This window comes from Saccopteryx bilineata, chromosome 2 (assembly GCF_036850765.1).
Source record: "Saccopteryx bilineata isolate mSacBil1 chromosome 2, mSacBil1_pri_phased_curated, whole genome shotgun sequence".
NCBI classification, from domain to species: domain Eukaryota; kingdom Metazoa; phylum Chordata; class Mammalia; order Chiroptera; family Emballonuridae; genus Saccopteryx; species Saccopteryx bilineata.
In genome coordinates, this window is record NC_089491.1 from 175,810,159 (window position 1) to 175,828,105 (window position 17,947).

General features: G+C 41.8%; 1 protein-coding gene across 1 annotated transcript in view; it reads left to right on the forward strand.

Moving 5' to 3' along the window:
• The window catches only part of ADIPOR2 (adiponectin receptor 2), an 89,104-nt gene that overhangs the window by 66,915 nt on the left and 4,242 nt on the right, over positions 1-17,947 (forward strand). Inside the window, exons 3-7 of the mRNA XM_066258710.1 lie at positions 592-711; positions 7,342-7,513; positions 11,855-12,041; positions 12,651-12,838; positions 15,510-15,703. Of these exons, the coding sequence (XP_066114807.1) occupies positions 592-711; positions 7,342-7,513; positions 11,855-12,041; positions 12,651-12,838; positions 15,510-15,703 (861 nt within the window). The remainder of the gene's footprint in view (positions 1-591; positions 712-7,341; positions 7,514-11,854; positions 12,042-12,650; positions 12,839-15,509; positions 15,704-17,947) is intronic.

Consider the following 17,947-nt stretch of genomic DNA (forward strand, 5'->3'; position numbering starts at 1 on the left):
TCAAGCTTTGTATTACAATTATTTGTTTTATATTCTTGGAGATTTCAACTCAGTAATTCCTCAACTTGATATATTTAATAGTATTATGGATTCTATGAATTGAAATCTTTTTAAAAAATATTTTATATATTGATTTTTTTTTTTTATGGGGAGAGTGGGAGGAGCAGGAAACATCACCTTGTAGTAATTGCTTCATGTTATGTGCCTTAACTGGGCAAGCTTGGGGTTTTGAACCAGCGACCTCAGCATTCCAGGTCAATGCTTTATCGCACTGCACCTCCATAGATCAGGCTATGAATGTAATCTTTAAAACAGAAAACAAACCATTCAAGCTATTCCAGGAATTTGCTACTGAAACAAACATAAGAATGCTGCTGTTATGGTTTGTCTATTGGAGAAAATGTGGGTAACTGTTCTTCATTTTTAATACTCATAATTTTATAATAAAGTTTTACTTCCTGTATTGTTACGTGTTTGAGGCATTGTTTTAACCTTAAGAGAATTTCATTTATAATTCTTCAAGGAAAGTGTGTTGATTGTTTCATGGACTCCTGGTCTCTGCCCCTGACTGTTTCTCTGATCGCCTTACAGAGCTCTGAGGCCCACAAGTGTGATGATGAAGCTTTTCCAGAAGAGGAGGGGTTCATGGGCATGTCCCCTCTCTTACAAGCCCATCATGCTATGGAAAGAATGGAAGAGTTTGTTTGTAAGGTAAGAGGCTAGCTTCTTTTCATTTTTGTGTTATATGATCAGCCCTTCCCAAACAGAAACCTTTAAGGAGAGTGGTAGTACCTTGCTCTGGGGATAATCTGTGCTAAAATGGAGACAGAAGCAATCTCATGACTTGAACCCTGTACAAGGCATAATACATTTGCCTGCAGCAGCCATGATCAAGTTTTGAGAAAACTAGAACATTCAGTTGGGAAACAGGTCTTTCCTAATACAGATTATTGATAGTTTAGACAAAACAGAATGAAACAAAATTGGAGTGCCATCTAAAATGTCATCTCTTAAGTCCCCTGAATCTGTTTGTCCGTTGACTGTGATAGCCAGAGTGCTGCTGTTTCTAGGGAGTCCACTGGTCACCACACTACTCTTTAGAGGGCCTTTGCCCGGTTTTCCCACGCCTAGTGTTTCCAGTTCGGTCTATTTTCTATTCTAAGGTTTTTCTTCCAACTCATTTACTGATCGATTAGGTCCTATCATGGAGATTCCCCCCCACCCCCCTCAAAAATGGTAACCGGAATTAGGATTGTTTGCTTAGAGAGAATAGGTCAGGGACACTGGAAAATTTATAGTCACTTGATCAGTTGATTGGGACAGTTGTGTTTTAGAGTTAATGTAAGTCTGTCTGTGTATATATGTGTTTGTAAATTCATTTATTAAAACATTCCTGAAAAACTCTTGATCATTTAATTTTTTTTAAAGAATTTATTTTTATTTTTTTTATTTTTTACAGAGACAGAGATGAGAAGTATCAATTATCAGTTTTTCGTTGTGCGTTGCAACACCTTAGTTATTCATTGATTGCTTTCTCATATGTGCCTTGACCGCGGGCCTTCAGCAGACTGAGGGACCCCTTGCTTGAGCCAGTGACCTTGGGTCCAAGCTGGTGAGCTTTACTCAAACCAGATGAGCCCGCTCTCAAACTGGCGACCTCGGGGTCTCGAACCTGGGTCTTCCGCATCCCAGTCTGACGCTCTATCCACTGTGCCACTGCCTGGTCAGGCTGAGATTTTTTTTTTAAGTGAGAGGAGGAGAGTTAGAGAAAGAGAGAGAGAGAGAGGCTCCAGCATGTACACGGACTGCGAGCCACTTGTCAACCCCCCCCCCCCCCCCCCCCCCCCCCCCGTCTGGGGCCGATGCTCAGATCAGCTGAGCTATCTTCTCAGTGCCCAAGGGTGACACTTGAACCATTAAGCCACTGGCTGCGAGAGGGGAAGAGAGAAAAATGGGGAAGAGGGAGGAAAAGAGAAGCAGATGGTTACTTCTCATGTGTGCCCTGACCGAGTATAAAACCTGGGACGTCTGCATGCCAGGCTTATGCTCTATCCACTGAACCAACCGGCCAGGGCCTAGAGAGAAATTTTTGTGCTCAGCTTTTTCATGGGTTTTATGAAACCAGGATTTTTCATGCATGTGGTCATAGAACCTGAAAATTAAACTTAGGTTTTTCTCCATTCACAATGACACTAGAAATAATTGGGGCTAGTTGACTTAGAATACTACACTTTGGGCCTGACCAGGCGGTGGCGCAGTGGATAGAGCATTGGACTGGGATGCCGAGGACCCAGGTTCGAGACCCTGAGGTCGCCAGCTTGAGCGCAGGCTCATTGGGTTTGAGCAAAAGCCCACCAGCTTGGATCCAAGGTCGCTGGCTCGAGCAAGGGGTACTCTTGGCTGCTGTAGACCCCCAGTCAAGGCACATATGAGAAATCAATCAATGAACAATAAGGAACCGCGTTGAAGAATTGATGCTTCTCATCTCTCTCCGTTCCTGTCTATCCCTATCTGTCCCTCTCTCTGACTCTCTCTGTCTCTGCCACAAAAAAGAAAAAAAAAAGAAAAAAAGAATACTACACTTTGGACCAGAGAACAGGAAGAAAACATAATCTGAATATAGATATCCCTTCCAAGATGAAGGAATGAGTGGAGAGTGATGGAGGAGGGGCATAAACATTTATGGGGTGTTCTTAGAACCCAGAAAATTTTAATCAGTGTTTGAAAATTGGTGAAGGAAAAGCCAAGCAAAAACAATAGATCCATTGTAGTGATTGCTGACTCAGGAGAATTAATACAGAGGGATACAAAAGATATATTTTGTTTTTCAAAAATACAAGTTCACCTGACCAGGCGATAGCGCAGTGGATAGAGTATTGGACTGGGATGCAGAGGACCCAGGTTCAAGACCCCGAGGTCGCCAGCTTGAGCGCGGGCTCATCTATCTGGCTTGAGCAAGAAAAAAAAAACAACAAAAAAAACTCACCAGCTTGGACCCAAGATCGCTGGCTCGAGCAAGGGGTTATTTACTCAGTCTGCTGAAGGCCCGCGGTCAAGGCACATACGAGAAAGCAATCAATGAACAACTGAGGTGTCCCAATGAAAAACTGATGATTGATGCTTCTCATCTCTCTTCGTTCCTGTCTGTCCCTATCTATCCCTCTCTCTGACTCTCTTTCTGTCCCTGTAAAAAAAATAAAAAATAAAAAACAAAACCAACAAAACCAAGTTTGTCATTCAAGCTCCCAAATTTTGAGTATTTAGTGTCTGGGCCATTAGGGGTTTTAATATTTATGCATCAATGGAGTACTGTAGCTAACTAACTTCACTGCTTTTTTGTTCTCTTTCTGAACTAAGAATAAAGTAAAAAGCAAATAAAACTTGCAGTGTTACAGTTAGTGGGGGAATAAACAGAGCTTTTTTTTTTTCCTCCTTGCAAACTATGTTTCACTGAAAAATGACTGGGACACAGAAAGGGATAAACCATTTGCTCATCATCCCCTAGCAGTCTGTCTGTGAGAGCAACAAGAAGAGGCTTCCTGTTACATGGTGTTCCCGAGAGCTCCCCCCCCCCCCCTATGGTGGTACAACCAGCCGGGCTTGAAAACAAGCTGTGCCCAGTGACACAGGATTCATTTCTTGATTTGGAAACAAGTAAATGGAGACAGTTTAAAATGAAGTGTCCTGTGGCCTTGCTGGTGTACTTTTCCTTTAGGAAAGGCTTTTCTTATAGAAATAGGGAACATAAAATAATTTTAGTCTGTATAGAGGGTCTAAGTTTGATTTTGGTCTTCTTTTTTTTCAGTCTTCAGTTACTGCTATTTTACTAGCATAGTCTAGCCCATGTGGGAATAAGTATATTCTGAGTAGTTGTGTTTTGTTTTGTTTTTTTAATTATGTTTTGTGTGCTATATGGTCTAATATAGACTGTTGCTTAGTTTGATTTAGGCAGTGTCTTTGTGAGGCTTATAAGTAAGCATGTCTTTAAACTGTAACTCTGTTCTTTTGAGGGAGTAAAAGAAGATACCTATTTGGGTTGACATTTGGTTGAGAATAAGGGTGCAGGGTCTGTTGAATATAACACTAATTGTAGTATAATTAGCTCCCTGTTTTTAGACAACTAGAATGTTTGTATAGAAACAATGGAGGGGGGGATCACTCTGACATTATATGCACATGTAACTATATAGTAAGAAACACAATATATTCTTTCTGACTATAAAAAGGCAGCACTTGATTATTTTGTCTTGTGTGTGGCAATAGTAGCATTTCTTATGTGGTCACAGTAGAACTGATTGTGCATTGTAAACTGCCTTGAGGATAGGAGGATTGATATCTGTCTTCCTCTCCCTCTTAGAAAATACAATTTTCCCCAAGTATAACAGAGGAGAAGCATTTTGTAAGGTTAATCTCAACAAAAACTGTCCTTTACTGAGTTCAAATTAGATAAAAGATATTCATTATCTTGGTGTGTGTTTGTCTCTTGCTTTCTCTCTCACAAGCCCTGTGGAAGCTACAACTACTTTTGCAGGTGGTGGTAATATTAGCAGTAGACATAAAAACTCTAGGTTAGTCTTTCGCCATTATTTTATTTTATTAGGAACAAGCATTGAATGGTCAGATTAGCACTAGTAACCACAGGGCCACTTCTGTCCTTGATTTTAGTCCTCATTTCCTTTGGAGTTACACAGAGGATCAGTTCTTTTCTAAATGTCAGTTAGGAAGGATTAATAGGAGATGTTGTGAAATGAAAGGAATGGGCATAGTAGCTGGCAAGTAAGTGGTTATTGTCCTACATAGTAGAGAGAGAACAAGGTCTGTGTGGCCCAGCCGTGCTGTGTGTCACAAGGACTCCGAGGAGAGCAGTGGAATCGTGGCCTGAGGCTGAAGCCTGGAGGTCGACCATGTGCCTGGCACTTTTTCTTACATCTTTCTGGAGAACAGAAGCAGGTGTGATCCTTGTGGTATGACCTCTCTGGGCTGAGAGACATTAAAAGAAGCAGAGTGCAGAGGTTGACAAATTTTTTAAGGAAAGGATACCAAATTCCTGATCCCTTTTCCTTTAGAGTTTGATGTGAGAGGGACAGTGAGGAGAAGGGAGAAAGGGAGGTAAAGGGGCTTGAAAGGCAGTTAAGGCTTAACTTCTTTGTCATCTTTGCAACACGAAGAGGGTGGATTAGTTACTAATTCTCAGACAGATGATAGCCTCTTGGGATGGTTAAGGTTAATGCCATGTTTAGGATGGATGTTGAGGTTTGCTAACTCATATATGAGGTGCTTTGGGTCATTTCCTTTGCTCTTCATAGTTTTCTTATGAAGTAATTGAAACACTTCTAATTTTATATATATATATACAGAGGAAGGGAGAGAGATGAGAAGCATCAATTTGTAGTTGTGTCACTTTAGTTGTTCATTGATTGCTTCTCATATGTGCGTTGATTGGGGTCTCCAGCCAAGCCAATGACCCCTTGATCAATCCAGCAACCTTGGGCTTCAATCCAACGACCCGGGCTTCAGGCCAGCAACCCCATGCTCAAGCTGGATAAGCCCATGCTCAAGTCGGCAACCTTGGGGTTTTGAACCTAGGACCTCAGCATCCCAGGTCAATGCTCTATCCCCTGTGCTATTGCCAGTCAGACATATCCTCATTTTATAAATAAGGAAACTGAGGCCTGGCGATTTTGTGATTATAGCTCATTCAGCTAGTTAATGGCAGACATCCATGAATTTCTGACTTCTATGATCTCTTTTTTCTTTTTCTTTTTAGAAGATTTTATTAGGCCCTGGCCGGTTGGCTCAGTGGTATAGCGTCGGCCTGGTGTGCAGAAGTCCTGGGTTCGATTCCCGGCCAGGGCACACAGGAGAGGCACCCATCTGCTTCTCCACCCCTCCCCCTCTCCTTCTTCTCTGTCTCTCTCTTCCCATCCCGCAGCTGAGGCTCCATTGGAGCAAAAGATGGCCCGGGCTCTGGGGATGGCTCCTTGACCTCTGCCCCAGGCGCTAGAGTGGCTCTGGTCGCGACAGAGTGACGCCCCGGATGGGCAGAGCATCGCCCCCTGGTGGGCGTGCCGGGTGGATCCCGGTTGGGTGCATGCGGGAGTCTGTCTGACTGCCTCCCCGTTTCTGGCTTCAGAAAAATACAAAAACAAAAAATATATAGATTTTATTAATTTTAGAGAGAGGAGAAAAAGAGAGAGAAAGGGGAAGAGGGAGGAGCGAGAAGCATCAGCCATAGTAGTTGCTTCTTATATGTGCCTTGACTCAGCAAGCCCTTAGGTTTTGAACTGGTGACCTCAGCATTCTGGGTTGGCATTCTATGTACTGTGCCACCACAGGTTAGTCTTTCTCTCTTTTCTATTTCATATTTTCTGTGGTCAGAAGAGAAGAGAGAGTAAAGGGAAAAAGATAGTTTAGCAAAAGGCACAAAAGTATGATTCTGTATAGTTCGTTTATCACCAAGAGGACTATTAAGTATAAAAATGATTATATTTAATATCGCAGGGATTTTTCAGAGATAAAGTGTTGTGGAGGATGGAGAAGAGTCAGTATGGGTGGGACTTTGAACCCTTCTCCCTACTTTCCCTACTTTACACCAGACTGAAACAAAGTTTGAGACCGCTCTTTAGGGTATATTCTTATGAGTGCATTTACTCTTCTCCTTTCCTAAGGAAAGCCCCCCCCCTTTTTTTTTTAAGTGAGAGAGACAGACAGACAGACAGACTGGAAGGGAGAGAGATGAGCAGCATTAACTCGTAGTTGCAGCACCTTAGTTGTTCATTGATTGCTTTCTCATATGTGCCTTTGACGGGGGGGCTCCAGCCTAGCCAGTGACCCCTTGATCAAGCCATTGACCTTTGGGCTCAAGCCAGTGACCATGGGGTCATGTCTGTGATCCCATGCTCAAGCCAACTACCCCATGCTCAAGCTGGTGAGCCTGTGCTCAAGCTGGATGAGCTCACGGGAAAGCCCCCATTTAAAAAGTATCTTATTTAAAACAATTTTTTCCCATTGATAGAGAAGGGAAGGGAGAAAGAGATAGAGGCATCAGTTTGTTCTACTTAGTTCTGTATAGTCATGCATTCATTGATTGCTTCTTATATGAGCCCTGTCCAGGGATTGAGCCTGCAGCCTTAGTGTGTGAGAATGATGCTTTTATCCACTGAGCCACATGGCCAGGGACTAAAAATACATTTTTTGAGCAATCTGTTTTTTAAAAACTCCTAATGTAGGATAAATGTGTTTATATTTCTAAAAATAAGTTATTTTTTCTTATAAGAAAATGTCAGAGGTGTTGCTAAAGTGACAAATCCCCAAAGGTATTTGATAATGTTTTTCTTCTAGGTATGGGAAGGTCGGTGGCGAGTAATCCCTCATGATGTACTACCAGACTGGCTCAAGGATAATGATTTCCTTTTACATGGACACCGACCCCCTATGCCTTCTTTCCGGGCCTGTTTTAAGAGCATTTTCAGAATACATACGGAGACAGGCAACATCTGGACACATCTCTTAGGTGTGTAATATCAGTGGTGTGATGAATTGGGGATTCTTTATTTTTTTCTGTTTATTTGATGGTGAAGACAGAACTTAAAAATGTGTTTGAGATTTACCATTTTGTTTTCTGGATTTCTAATGATGTAGTTTCTCACTGATTTGCTCTGTGGTTTGCACTATGATTTTATTACAACTGAGTTATATTTTTCTCTACTGGATTTTTCAGACAGTATTTGAACCAGGCCAAGAGAAAGGTACTACACAAAATCTGGTATACTACAGTGTGTCCGTAAAGTCATGGTGCACTTTCGACCGGTCACAGGAAAGCAACAAAAGACGATAGAAATGTGAAATCTGCACCAAATAAAAGGAAAACCCTCCCAGTTTCTGTAGGATGATGTGGCAGCATGTGCGCATGTGCAGATGATGACGTAACACCGTGTATACAGCAGAGCAGTCCACGGCCATGTCAGTCGAGATGTGGATGGCACAGAGGAAAGTTCAGTGTGTTCTGTGGCTGGCTAAATTCAAATCCGTGACCAAAGTGCAACGTGAATATTGGCACGTTTATAACAAAGCGCCATGACATTAATCACTTAAAACAGAGAATCACAGACGTTATTCACTCTGTTACACCAGACGTCCTTACCTGTGTGTGGCAAGAACTTCACTATCGTTTGGATGTGTGTAGGGCAACAAATGGAGCCCACATTGAACTGCACTGAATAGGTGTGAAACTGGGAGAGTTTTCCGTTTATTTGGTGAAGATTTCACATTTCTATCATCTTTTGTTGCTTTCCTGTGACCAGTCAAAAGTGCACCATGACTTTACGGACACTGTATTTTAATGGACACTGAGAAGAAGGTCATTATTGAATAGAATAAGCTAATGTTCAAAGTCATTACTTAAAATATGAACAATTACCTTTCAGTTTGACTTGAAGTAGAATGTGATCTATATTTTTTCCATCATGATTATATATTAAAGAAGGAATACATGGAGGAAAGAATAATCTTTTTAATAAATGGTATTGGGGATAACTAAGTAACTACATATAAAAGAATAAGCTTGGACCCCTATCTCACACCATATATAAAGATTAACTCGAAATGGATTAATGACCAAATAATCATAAGAACTAACACTGTAAAATCGTTAGAAGAAAACATTGATGTAAATCTTTGTAACCTTGAATTAGGTGACAAGTTTTTAGAATTGACACTTAAAGCATATGCAACTAAAGAAAAAATGGATAAATTGGACTTCATCAAAATTAAAAACTTTTGTATGTCAAAGGACATTATCAAGAAAGTGAAAAAGCAACCCACAGAATAGGAGACAATATTTGCAAAACAAATATCTAATAAAGGGCTAGTAAGGAACTCTTACAACTAACCAATAAAAAGACAACCCAATTTTAAAAAATGAGTAAAGCATCTGAGTGGTCATTTCTTCAAAGAAGATCTACAGATGGCCAATAAGCACATGAAAAGATGCCAAACGTCATTAGTCCTTTTTTTTTTTTTTTTTTACAGAGGCAGAGATAGACAGGGACAGACAGACAGGAACAGAGAGAGATGAGAAGCATCAATCATCAGTTTCTCGTTGCGCATTGCGACTTCTTAGTTGTTCATTGATTGCTTTCTCACACGTGCCTTGACCGCGGGCCTTCAGCAGACCGAGTAACCCCCTGCTGGAGCCAGCGACCTTGGGTCCAAGCTGGCGAGCTCTTTGCTCAAGCCAGATGAGCCCATGCGCAACCTCGGGGTCTCGAACCTGGGTCCTTCCGCATCCCAGTCCAGTGCTCTACCCACTGCGCCCACTGCCTGGTCAGGCGTCATTAGTCATTTTGGAGAATGCAAACCAGATACTTTGAGAAATGCAATGAAATACCACACCATACTCACTAGAGTGATTCTAATCAGGAAGATGGAAAATAACAAGTCTTGGCAAGGATGTGGAAAATTAGAACTTGCATCCATTGCTGGTGGGAATATAAACAGTACCTGTGGAAAACAGTTTGGCAGTTCTTCAAATAGGTACACAGAGTTACCAGCAGTTCTGCTCCTTAGGCATATACTCAAGAAAATTGAATACATGTTCACACATATATGAGTACACGAATGTTTTTAGCAACATTCATAATAGCTAAAAAGTAGAAACAATCCCAAATCTATCCACTAATGAATGGATCAAGAAAATGTGGTGTGTCCAGACAATGAAATAATTACTTGATGTTGATACATACTACAACATGAGTGAGCCTTGAAAACATGCTAAGTAGAAGAAGCCAGACACAGAAGGCTACATATTACGTAATCCAGATACAAGAAAGGCCTAGAATGGGAAAATCCAGAGCCACAAAGATTAGTGATTATCTGGGGTGTGGATTGGGGAATTGGGATATGACTGTAACAGGGATAGGGCTTCTTTTGGGGGTGATGAAAATGTTCTGGAATTTAATAATAGAGATGATTTCAAAATCTTGTGAATACAGCAGTCCCCTGTTATTCAAGGGAGATATATTCCAAGACCCCCCAGTGAATGCCTGAAACCGCTGATAGGACTGAACCCTGTATATACTATGTTTTTTCTTATACATACATACCTATGGTAAATGTTATTTATAAATTAAGGACAGTAAGAAATTAATAACTAACAAAATGGGACAATTATAACAATATACTGCAATAAAAGTTGTATGAGTGCGGTGTCTGTGTGTTACCTCGTCCCCCCACCTCCAATAATGGATGCAGCTAATGAGTGACTAATGGGCGAGGAGCATATGCTGGACGATGGGGTGATTTACAACCTGGGCGGTATGCCGTAAGATCTCATTGTGCTACTTGGAATGGTGTACAGTTAAAAACTTAGGGATTGTGTATTTCTGAAATTTTTTATTTAATATTTTCAGACCACTGCTGACCATGGGTAACTGAATCGTGGAAAGCAAAACTGGATAAGTGGGGAACTATTTATTGTATATTAAGTACTTTCTGGCCTTACCACTTTGACTTGAATTTTTTTTATCACATTTGCTTTCCACAGTGTCCCCGTGTTCCCACTTTGGTAGTATAGTGAGAGTAAGACAGAGTATCAAATCAAGTTTGTTGCTGATGTCTGACTCCAGGCTGAATGTTTTATTAAATGGATCAAACAGAATCACTTAGCAAATATTTAAATTCTTAATATCTGTGCCTTCCTTTTGTTAACTGGCCCTTCCCTAAGCAAGTAAGAACATGGCATCTTACTGTGAAGAACAGTTTAAAAGTTGGTATGAAGTAGCCTGAGCAGGCATTTTGCTATCCTTAATTTTTTTTTTTTCCCCAGGAAAGAGTGACAGACAGGAAGGGAGAGAGATTAAAAGTATCAACTCATAGCTGTTTTACTTTAGTTGTTCACTGATTGCTTTTCATATGTGCCTTGACCAGGGGACTCCAGCTGAGCCAGTGACTTGGGCTCAGGCCAGCGACCATGTGGTCATGTCTATGATCCCACGCTTACGCTGCTACCCCAAGCTCAAGCCATCTAGATGAACCTGTGCTAAAGTTGGCGACCTGAGGGTTTTGCACCCAGGACCTCAGTGTCCCAGGTTGACGCCCTATCCACTGCGCCACCACCTAGTCAGGCTGTCTTTAATTCTTGAATCTGTTGGGCCAGTTGGTGAGGACCAGAGAAGCATAGTATTCCTTGACAGCTCTTGGTAGAGGAAAGCTGTGTTTCTTGGCAGGGTTGGGAGGTATTGAATTTCCTTGAAATTTGCATTTCAAATGCATAATGGATCTTTCAAAGCTGGACTGTAGCATAATGTGCCAAAAATGTTATAAATGAAATTTCATATTAGATCTAGAGGTACAAGTTGACTAATACAGTTTTCTATGAGAAGCAGCATTGTCTGCTTTCTTTTTGGATTATGCTCTTTGATAAATAAGTGATTACCATATTTTTCACTCCATGAGACGCACCCCCCCCCCCCAAAGTGGAGGGGAAAATCCCCGTGCATCTTATGGAGCGAAAGATACAGTATTTTATTAAACATTTTAACTCATCATTTGGTTCAGAATATTTTTTTCTTATTTTCCTCCTTAAAACCCTAGGTGTGTCTTATGGTCAGGTGTGTCTTACAGAGCGAAAAATATGGTATATTTTGTATACTCAGTTTATGAAGTTGAGAAGTATATGATGCCAACAATGTTTGAAGTAGCCAAAATTTTAGATAGGTTTCGGTTATTTAGAAAATTTTTCTTATGGAACTTTCAATCCAGATTTTGTGATTGTGAAAGATTGAAAACATAATCAGCATATAACATTATCTCTTCAAAAGGATAATCTTTTCTCTCTCCTGTGCTCTTTTCCTAGGTTGTGTATTCTTCCTGTGCCTGGGAATCTTTTATATGTTTCGCCCGAACATCTCCTTTGTGGCCCCTCTGCAAGAGAAGGTGGTCTTTGGGTTATTCTTCTTGGGGGCTATTCTCTGCCTTTCTTTCTCATGGCTCTTCCATACAGTCTACTGCCACTCAGAAGGGGTCTCCCGACTCTTTTCTAAGTAAGTATCTGTAAAGTCCCTGTTTTTTCTTTTTCTTTCTTTTTTTTTTTTCTTTGTATTTTCCCTAAGTTAGAAGCAGGGAGGCAGTCAGACTCCTGCATGCGCCCAACTGGGATCCACCTGGTATGTCCACCAGGGGGCGATGCTCTGCCCATCTGGGGTGTTACTCTGTTGTGGCTGGAGCCATTCTAGCGCCTGAGGCAGAGGCCATGGAACCATTCTCAGCGCCCAGGCAAACTTTGCTCCAGTGGAGCTTTGGCTGTGGGAGGGGAAGAGAGAAAGAGAAAGGAGAGGGAGAAGGGTGGAGAAGCAGATGGGCGCTTCTCCTGTGTGCCCTGACCAGGAATCAAACTCGGGACTTCCACTCGCGGGGCCAATGCTCTGCTGCTGAGCCAACCAGCCAGGGCCAGTCCCTGTATTGATCAACGATTTAGAGTCCGTGGGTTTGTGAAAAGCATCTAGCAGAACTGGCAGAACTCTTTAAAGCAAGCAGCCCAGTATGCTCTTAGCTGTCATTGCCAGCTCATGCCATGGGGGATTAATTTGAACGTATAGCGAGAACATGTTTAACATCTTTAACATTAAATGGATTTTTTTTCCCTGTTCTAGACTGGATTACTCTGGTATTGCTCTTCTTATTATGGGAAGTTTTGTTCCTTGGCTTTATTATTCTTTTTACTGTAATCCACAACCTTGCTTTATCTACTTGATTGTCATCTGTGTGCTGGGCATTGCAGCCATTATAGTCTCCCAGTGGGACATGTTTGCCACCCCTCAGTATCGAGGAGTAAGAGCAGGTAAGAGCATTTGGAGGTTTTACACGGAACATTTATTTATTTACCAGTCATTTACTAAGCATTATGTTACTTATTTGTGGTGCAAAAAAGACTGGTGAGCTTTGTGAGTCGATGAGTTTTGGGCAGGATAGTTTATGGCCATACATTGTTGATAAGACAGGGGCTCTGTAACCTTTGTAAACTAAACAATGATCCCTCTTACTCTCAGGATGAAGTGTACTTTTTTGTAGTGATTTGTTTTTGTTGTCATTTTTGTTTTATATTTTTATTTAAAAATATCTAATTTGCTTAGGTGAATCAGACTCCATACTTACTGTGTTTTATTAATGTAGGCACCAGACATCTCTTCTGATGTAGGGATAAAGAGGCCTTTTATATTTAGGATAATGTCTGTTTAGCTGGAGACCGTATGAAAAGCCAGAAGCCTTTGAGTGCCTTGGCTGAGCCTTTCTGTAGTAGGGTTAACAGAGACATGATTTTGTCTCCCACTGGACTGGGGACTCTGTAGCCAAGGCTGTGTTTTGAATTTTCTTTTCCCAGTATTGAACACGGTGCTTACTGAGAATGAACAAGAAATATTAAAAGGAGTATTTTTCCTTTCAACCTTTTTTTTTTAAAGAAAACTGTTTAATATTAAAATTTAAGCCATGATTTATCTGCAGTTAACCTGGGTTAGGAGTTAGAATTAACTTTATATTATATTACTTTTACTCTCTTCCCTATTTAAGTGTTTATGTGAACAAATGAGCAGTGGTCAGGGGTGGCTTCCAGTAGTACTTAACCATGGTGCTAAGCCTGCTCGAGCACGTGAGACAGGAATGTATTTACTGAGTAGAGCTGAATGTCCTGCTATCAATATTTGTACCTGTCAGAGGGGCTTTGACATAGAGAATGACAGGCAGACCATTGTCAGCCTTTGCTTAGCATGTAGAGGAGCACAACAGGTTGAAAGACCAGGGCCATAGTGATTTTCTTTAGTAAGTAGTAGAGGTAGGAAGCAATTTTTATTTAAGTCTGCTTGATTTCTTCCTCTTAGGAGATGAACGTTGCTGTTTTCCCCTTCTCTGTCAGTGTCCATTTATTTATGAATATGCATATGTGCATACATAAATTCTTGCATACCAGCAACTTATGTAGTAATGTTTAAAACAAGCAATATAATAGGTCCCTTTCTTATTTACTTACTATTTTTTTTAAGTGAGAGGGAGATAGACTCCCCGCTTGCACCCCTACCAGGATCTACCCAGCAACCTGTCTGGGGCCAAGGCTGAGACCAACTGAACCACTGGCTGTGGGAGGAGAAGAGAGAGAAAAGGGAGAAAGGGAGTGGAAGGGAAGCAGATCGTTGCTTCTCCTGTGTGCCCTGACTAGGGAGCGAACCCGGGATGTCCACATGCCGGGCAGATGCTCTTTCCACTGAGCCAACCAGCCAGTGCCACCTTTTCTTCTGAGAAAGCTTACCAAATGATTGTTTTACAAGAGTTATTCTTCAATCTTTGTGTCATAATGTGGGAGCAGTTAGGGCTCTTACAGGGAGTTCGTGGTGCTTTGATACACATTTCAAGTTGGTTTAGGTCGGTTGCCTTCAAACTTTTTTTGATCATGACATTTTCTTTTACAACCCTGAACACACACACAACTCTAAGTTGACAGAAATATCAATTACAGAACATGTACAAACTAGTGCTTAATTCTCCACTTGTAACACAGTCTGATATTTGTTATTTTATTCTAGCTCATTTTAAATATCCTGATCCAGACTCACTTAGTTAATCTTATAACATGAGTCCTATCCAGAAGTTTGGAAAACACTGCTGTAGATAATTATGAAGGCATTAGGGCTTGGTGGTTATTCTGATAGACTTCTGTACCTGAGTAGTATTTTTTGGGCCTGGAAACTTTCAGAAGCATCTTTTTTTCTCTCTCTCTCTCTCTGTCCTGGAAATGAACTTAGTCTTGAAGGGATGAATCTCTAGCTGAGCTGTAGTTCAGGTGTGGTTCCCAAAAATACTTTGTGGGTATTCATCAGTTCCAGTATCCACCTTTTGTTCCTCACCTACACCTCTCACACTCTCATCCCTCCCCCACATAAGAGGGGAGAGAGAGACAGAGACAGACAGAGAAAGGGGGTGGCGAAGGAGCAGAAAGTATCAATTTGTAGTAGCTTCTCTTATGTGCCTTGACCTATCAAGCCCAGGGTTTTGAATCGGTGACCTCAGCATTCCAGTTGATGCTGTATCCACTGTGCCACCACAGGTCAGGCAAGGGATATCTGTTGCTTTTAAAGGGAAGATGAAATATGTAAAATTGCTTTGTGTCACAGCCTGTGTCTATAAAGAGGCAGCATTTAGGGAGATTTAAACAAACTCCTAGAGCTGTCTATTCCTAAAACACCCCTCAACATGCTCTGAGGACTGCTGACTCAAGCTAAGACTCTCTCAGCAGGAGGCTCCTTGCATTTGTAAATAGATCTCTCTTTTAGGACATAGCTGCGCTGTCTTGTGTGGCAGTATGCCCTAGAGTTTGAAGAACCTTCCATTCAAACAAGAAGCTAATGTTGCATTCTACTTTGAAGTGTTCAGTTTATAGAATTCATGGTTCTGTGCTGTGATATTTATTTCTTGTTCTTTATTGCTCTTCTGCATCTTTGCTTTATTCCCACAATTCCTAGGAGTGTTTTTGGGGCTAGGCCTGAGTGGAACCATTCCTGCCTTGCACTATGTCATCGCAGAGGGGTTCCTGAAGGCTGCCACCATAGGACAGATCGGCTGGTTGCTGCTGATGGCCAGCCTTTACATCACGGGGGCTGCCCTGTATGCTGCCCGCATCCCCGAGCGCTTCTTTCCTGGCAAGTGTGACATCTGGGTAAGTGCGATCGGGAGGTGGCTATCGCTTATACATACGTATCTCTTAGTGAGTTGCTGGCAGACTGGGAAATGAAATAATGAAAAATGTTTTAGACTCAAATTAATAGATCTGTATTCTAATCCTAACTCTCCCTCACTACTTGTGTTTTCTGGATGACAAGCACAGCAATAGCTATATTTATTGAGCATGTGGGGCCTGGCACAGTACTAAGTGAGCACTTCACACAGCTTACCTCATTTAACACATTAGCCCCAGAAGGTATAACAACTGTTATTAATGTCTTCACTTTGCAGCTTAGGAAAGGATGCCTAGGGAGGTTAGAGAGTTGTCCAATGTGCCTGGCTGTGCAGCGGGATAATAAGCAGAGTTTGGATCAGGCTGGTCTCATAGCAGAGTTTGCGCTCTTGTCTACTATACCGTGCTGGCAAGTTCTCTAGTCATTCTATCTCCGCTTCCTGTTCACGAAATGAGGGCGATGAACCAGATTTTTACCAACATCCCTTTTGGGGACAGATTTTTACCCAAGTCCTTTTTTGATCACCAAATGGAGGATTAGTAATGAGAGATTGAGCATATACATGTGTTTGGGTGGGACGGGGGGTAGAGATAACTAGAATGTGGTTAATGGTAAGAAAGGAGGAAAGAGAAGAGGAAAATAAAATAAAAGGGACCAATAGATGAAAAATTTTATAACAGAAGATGGCCTGAAACATTTCCAACAGTGCAGAGTTGGAGTGTTGTTTGATATGAAGTCTGACCTTTAGAATTCTGTTCCTTCACCTGTTTCTGATTGTTATAGACTAAGTTGATCATCTAAGTCTCTTTAAAGTTTTGTTTAGCCCTGACCTGTGGTGGCACAGTGGATATAAGCATTGACCTGGAATGCTGAGGTCGCCAGTCCAAAACCTGTGCCTGGTCAAGGCACATATGGGAGTTAATGCTTCCTGCTTTCTTCCTCTTCTTCTTTCTTCTTCTTCTTCTCCTTCTCCTTCTTCCTCCTCTTCCTCCTTCTTTCTTCTTTCTCCTTCTCCTTCTTCTCCTTTCTTCTCCTTTCTTCTTCCTTCTTCTTCCTTCCTTCTCCTCCTTCTTCCTCCTCCTCCTCCTCCTTTTTCTTCTCCTTCTCCGTTTTTTCTTCTTTCTTTCCTCCTCGTCCTCCTCCTCCTCCTTCTTTCTCTCTCTCTCTCCCTCTCCCCCCTCTAAAGTGAATAAATAAAAAAGTAAAAAGTTAAAGTTTTGTTTAGCTATCTGTAAAATGAAGATAATGCTCATTTAGGCAACCTTTTGAGCTTCATATTAGCTCATTTACCTCTGAGATTGCCTCCTCATAATTTTGACATTGAAATGGAGAAAGTTTTACTTTTCCTCCTTTTGGGGAAGAATAAGTCCATTTGGTTGTCTAGGAAACATGTCTTTGGATGTGGCTTATACATCCTTCTAGTTTATACTTCTAAAATCAGTCAGTGTCTTTCCTTTGGCAAATACTATTTTGCAGCTGTACTTCTTCATTTTGAGACTCTAATGAGAGAATAGTGTGATTTTGACGTAATGTTTGGTGCACTGAGCATTTGAATAGCTTTTTTATTTTTAAGATTTTATTTATTGATTTTTCAGAGAGGGGAGAAAGAAGGGGAGGGGAGTGGGAAGCATCAACTTATAATTGCTTCTCGCGTGTGCCTTGACCGGGCAAGCCCAGAGTTTTGAACTGGTGACCTCAGCATTCCAGGTCAACGCTTTTTCCACTGCACCACCACAGGTCAGGAATGGTGCATTGAGCATTTGAAAACCCTTCTGAGCATTCAGCAGAACAGGTTAAATCAGAAGGAGTATCATCTGTAGATCAGTTGTTGACTTGAGAGGAAATAAAAGGCCCTGCCTTCCTGGTCTTTTGTTATAGTGTGTTGTTCGTGTAATTCCAGAGTGTTAGAGCTGGAGAAAACTCTAGCCACCATGTTTTTTTTTTTGTATTTTTCTGAAGCTGGAAACGGGGAGAGACAGACAGATTCCCGCATGCGCCCAACCGGCACGCCCATCAGGGGGCGAAGCTCTGCCCACCAGGGGGCAATGCTCTGCCCCTCTGGGGCATCGCTCTGCCGCGACCAGAGCCACTCCAGCGCCTGGGGCAGAGGCCAAGGAGCCATCCCCAGCGCCCGGGCCATCTTTGCTCCAATGGAGCCTCAGCTGCGGGAGGGGAAGAGAGAGACAGAGAGGAAGGAGAGGGGGAGGGGTGGAGAAGCAGATGGG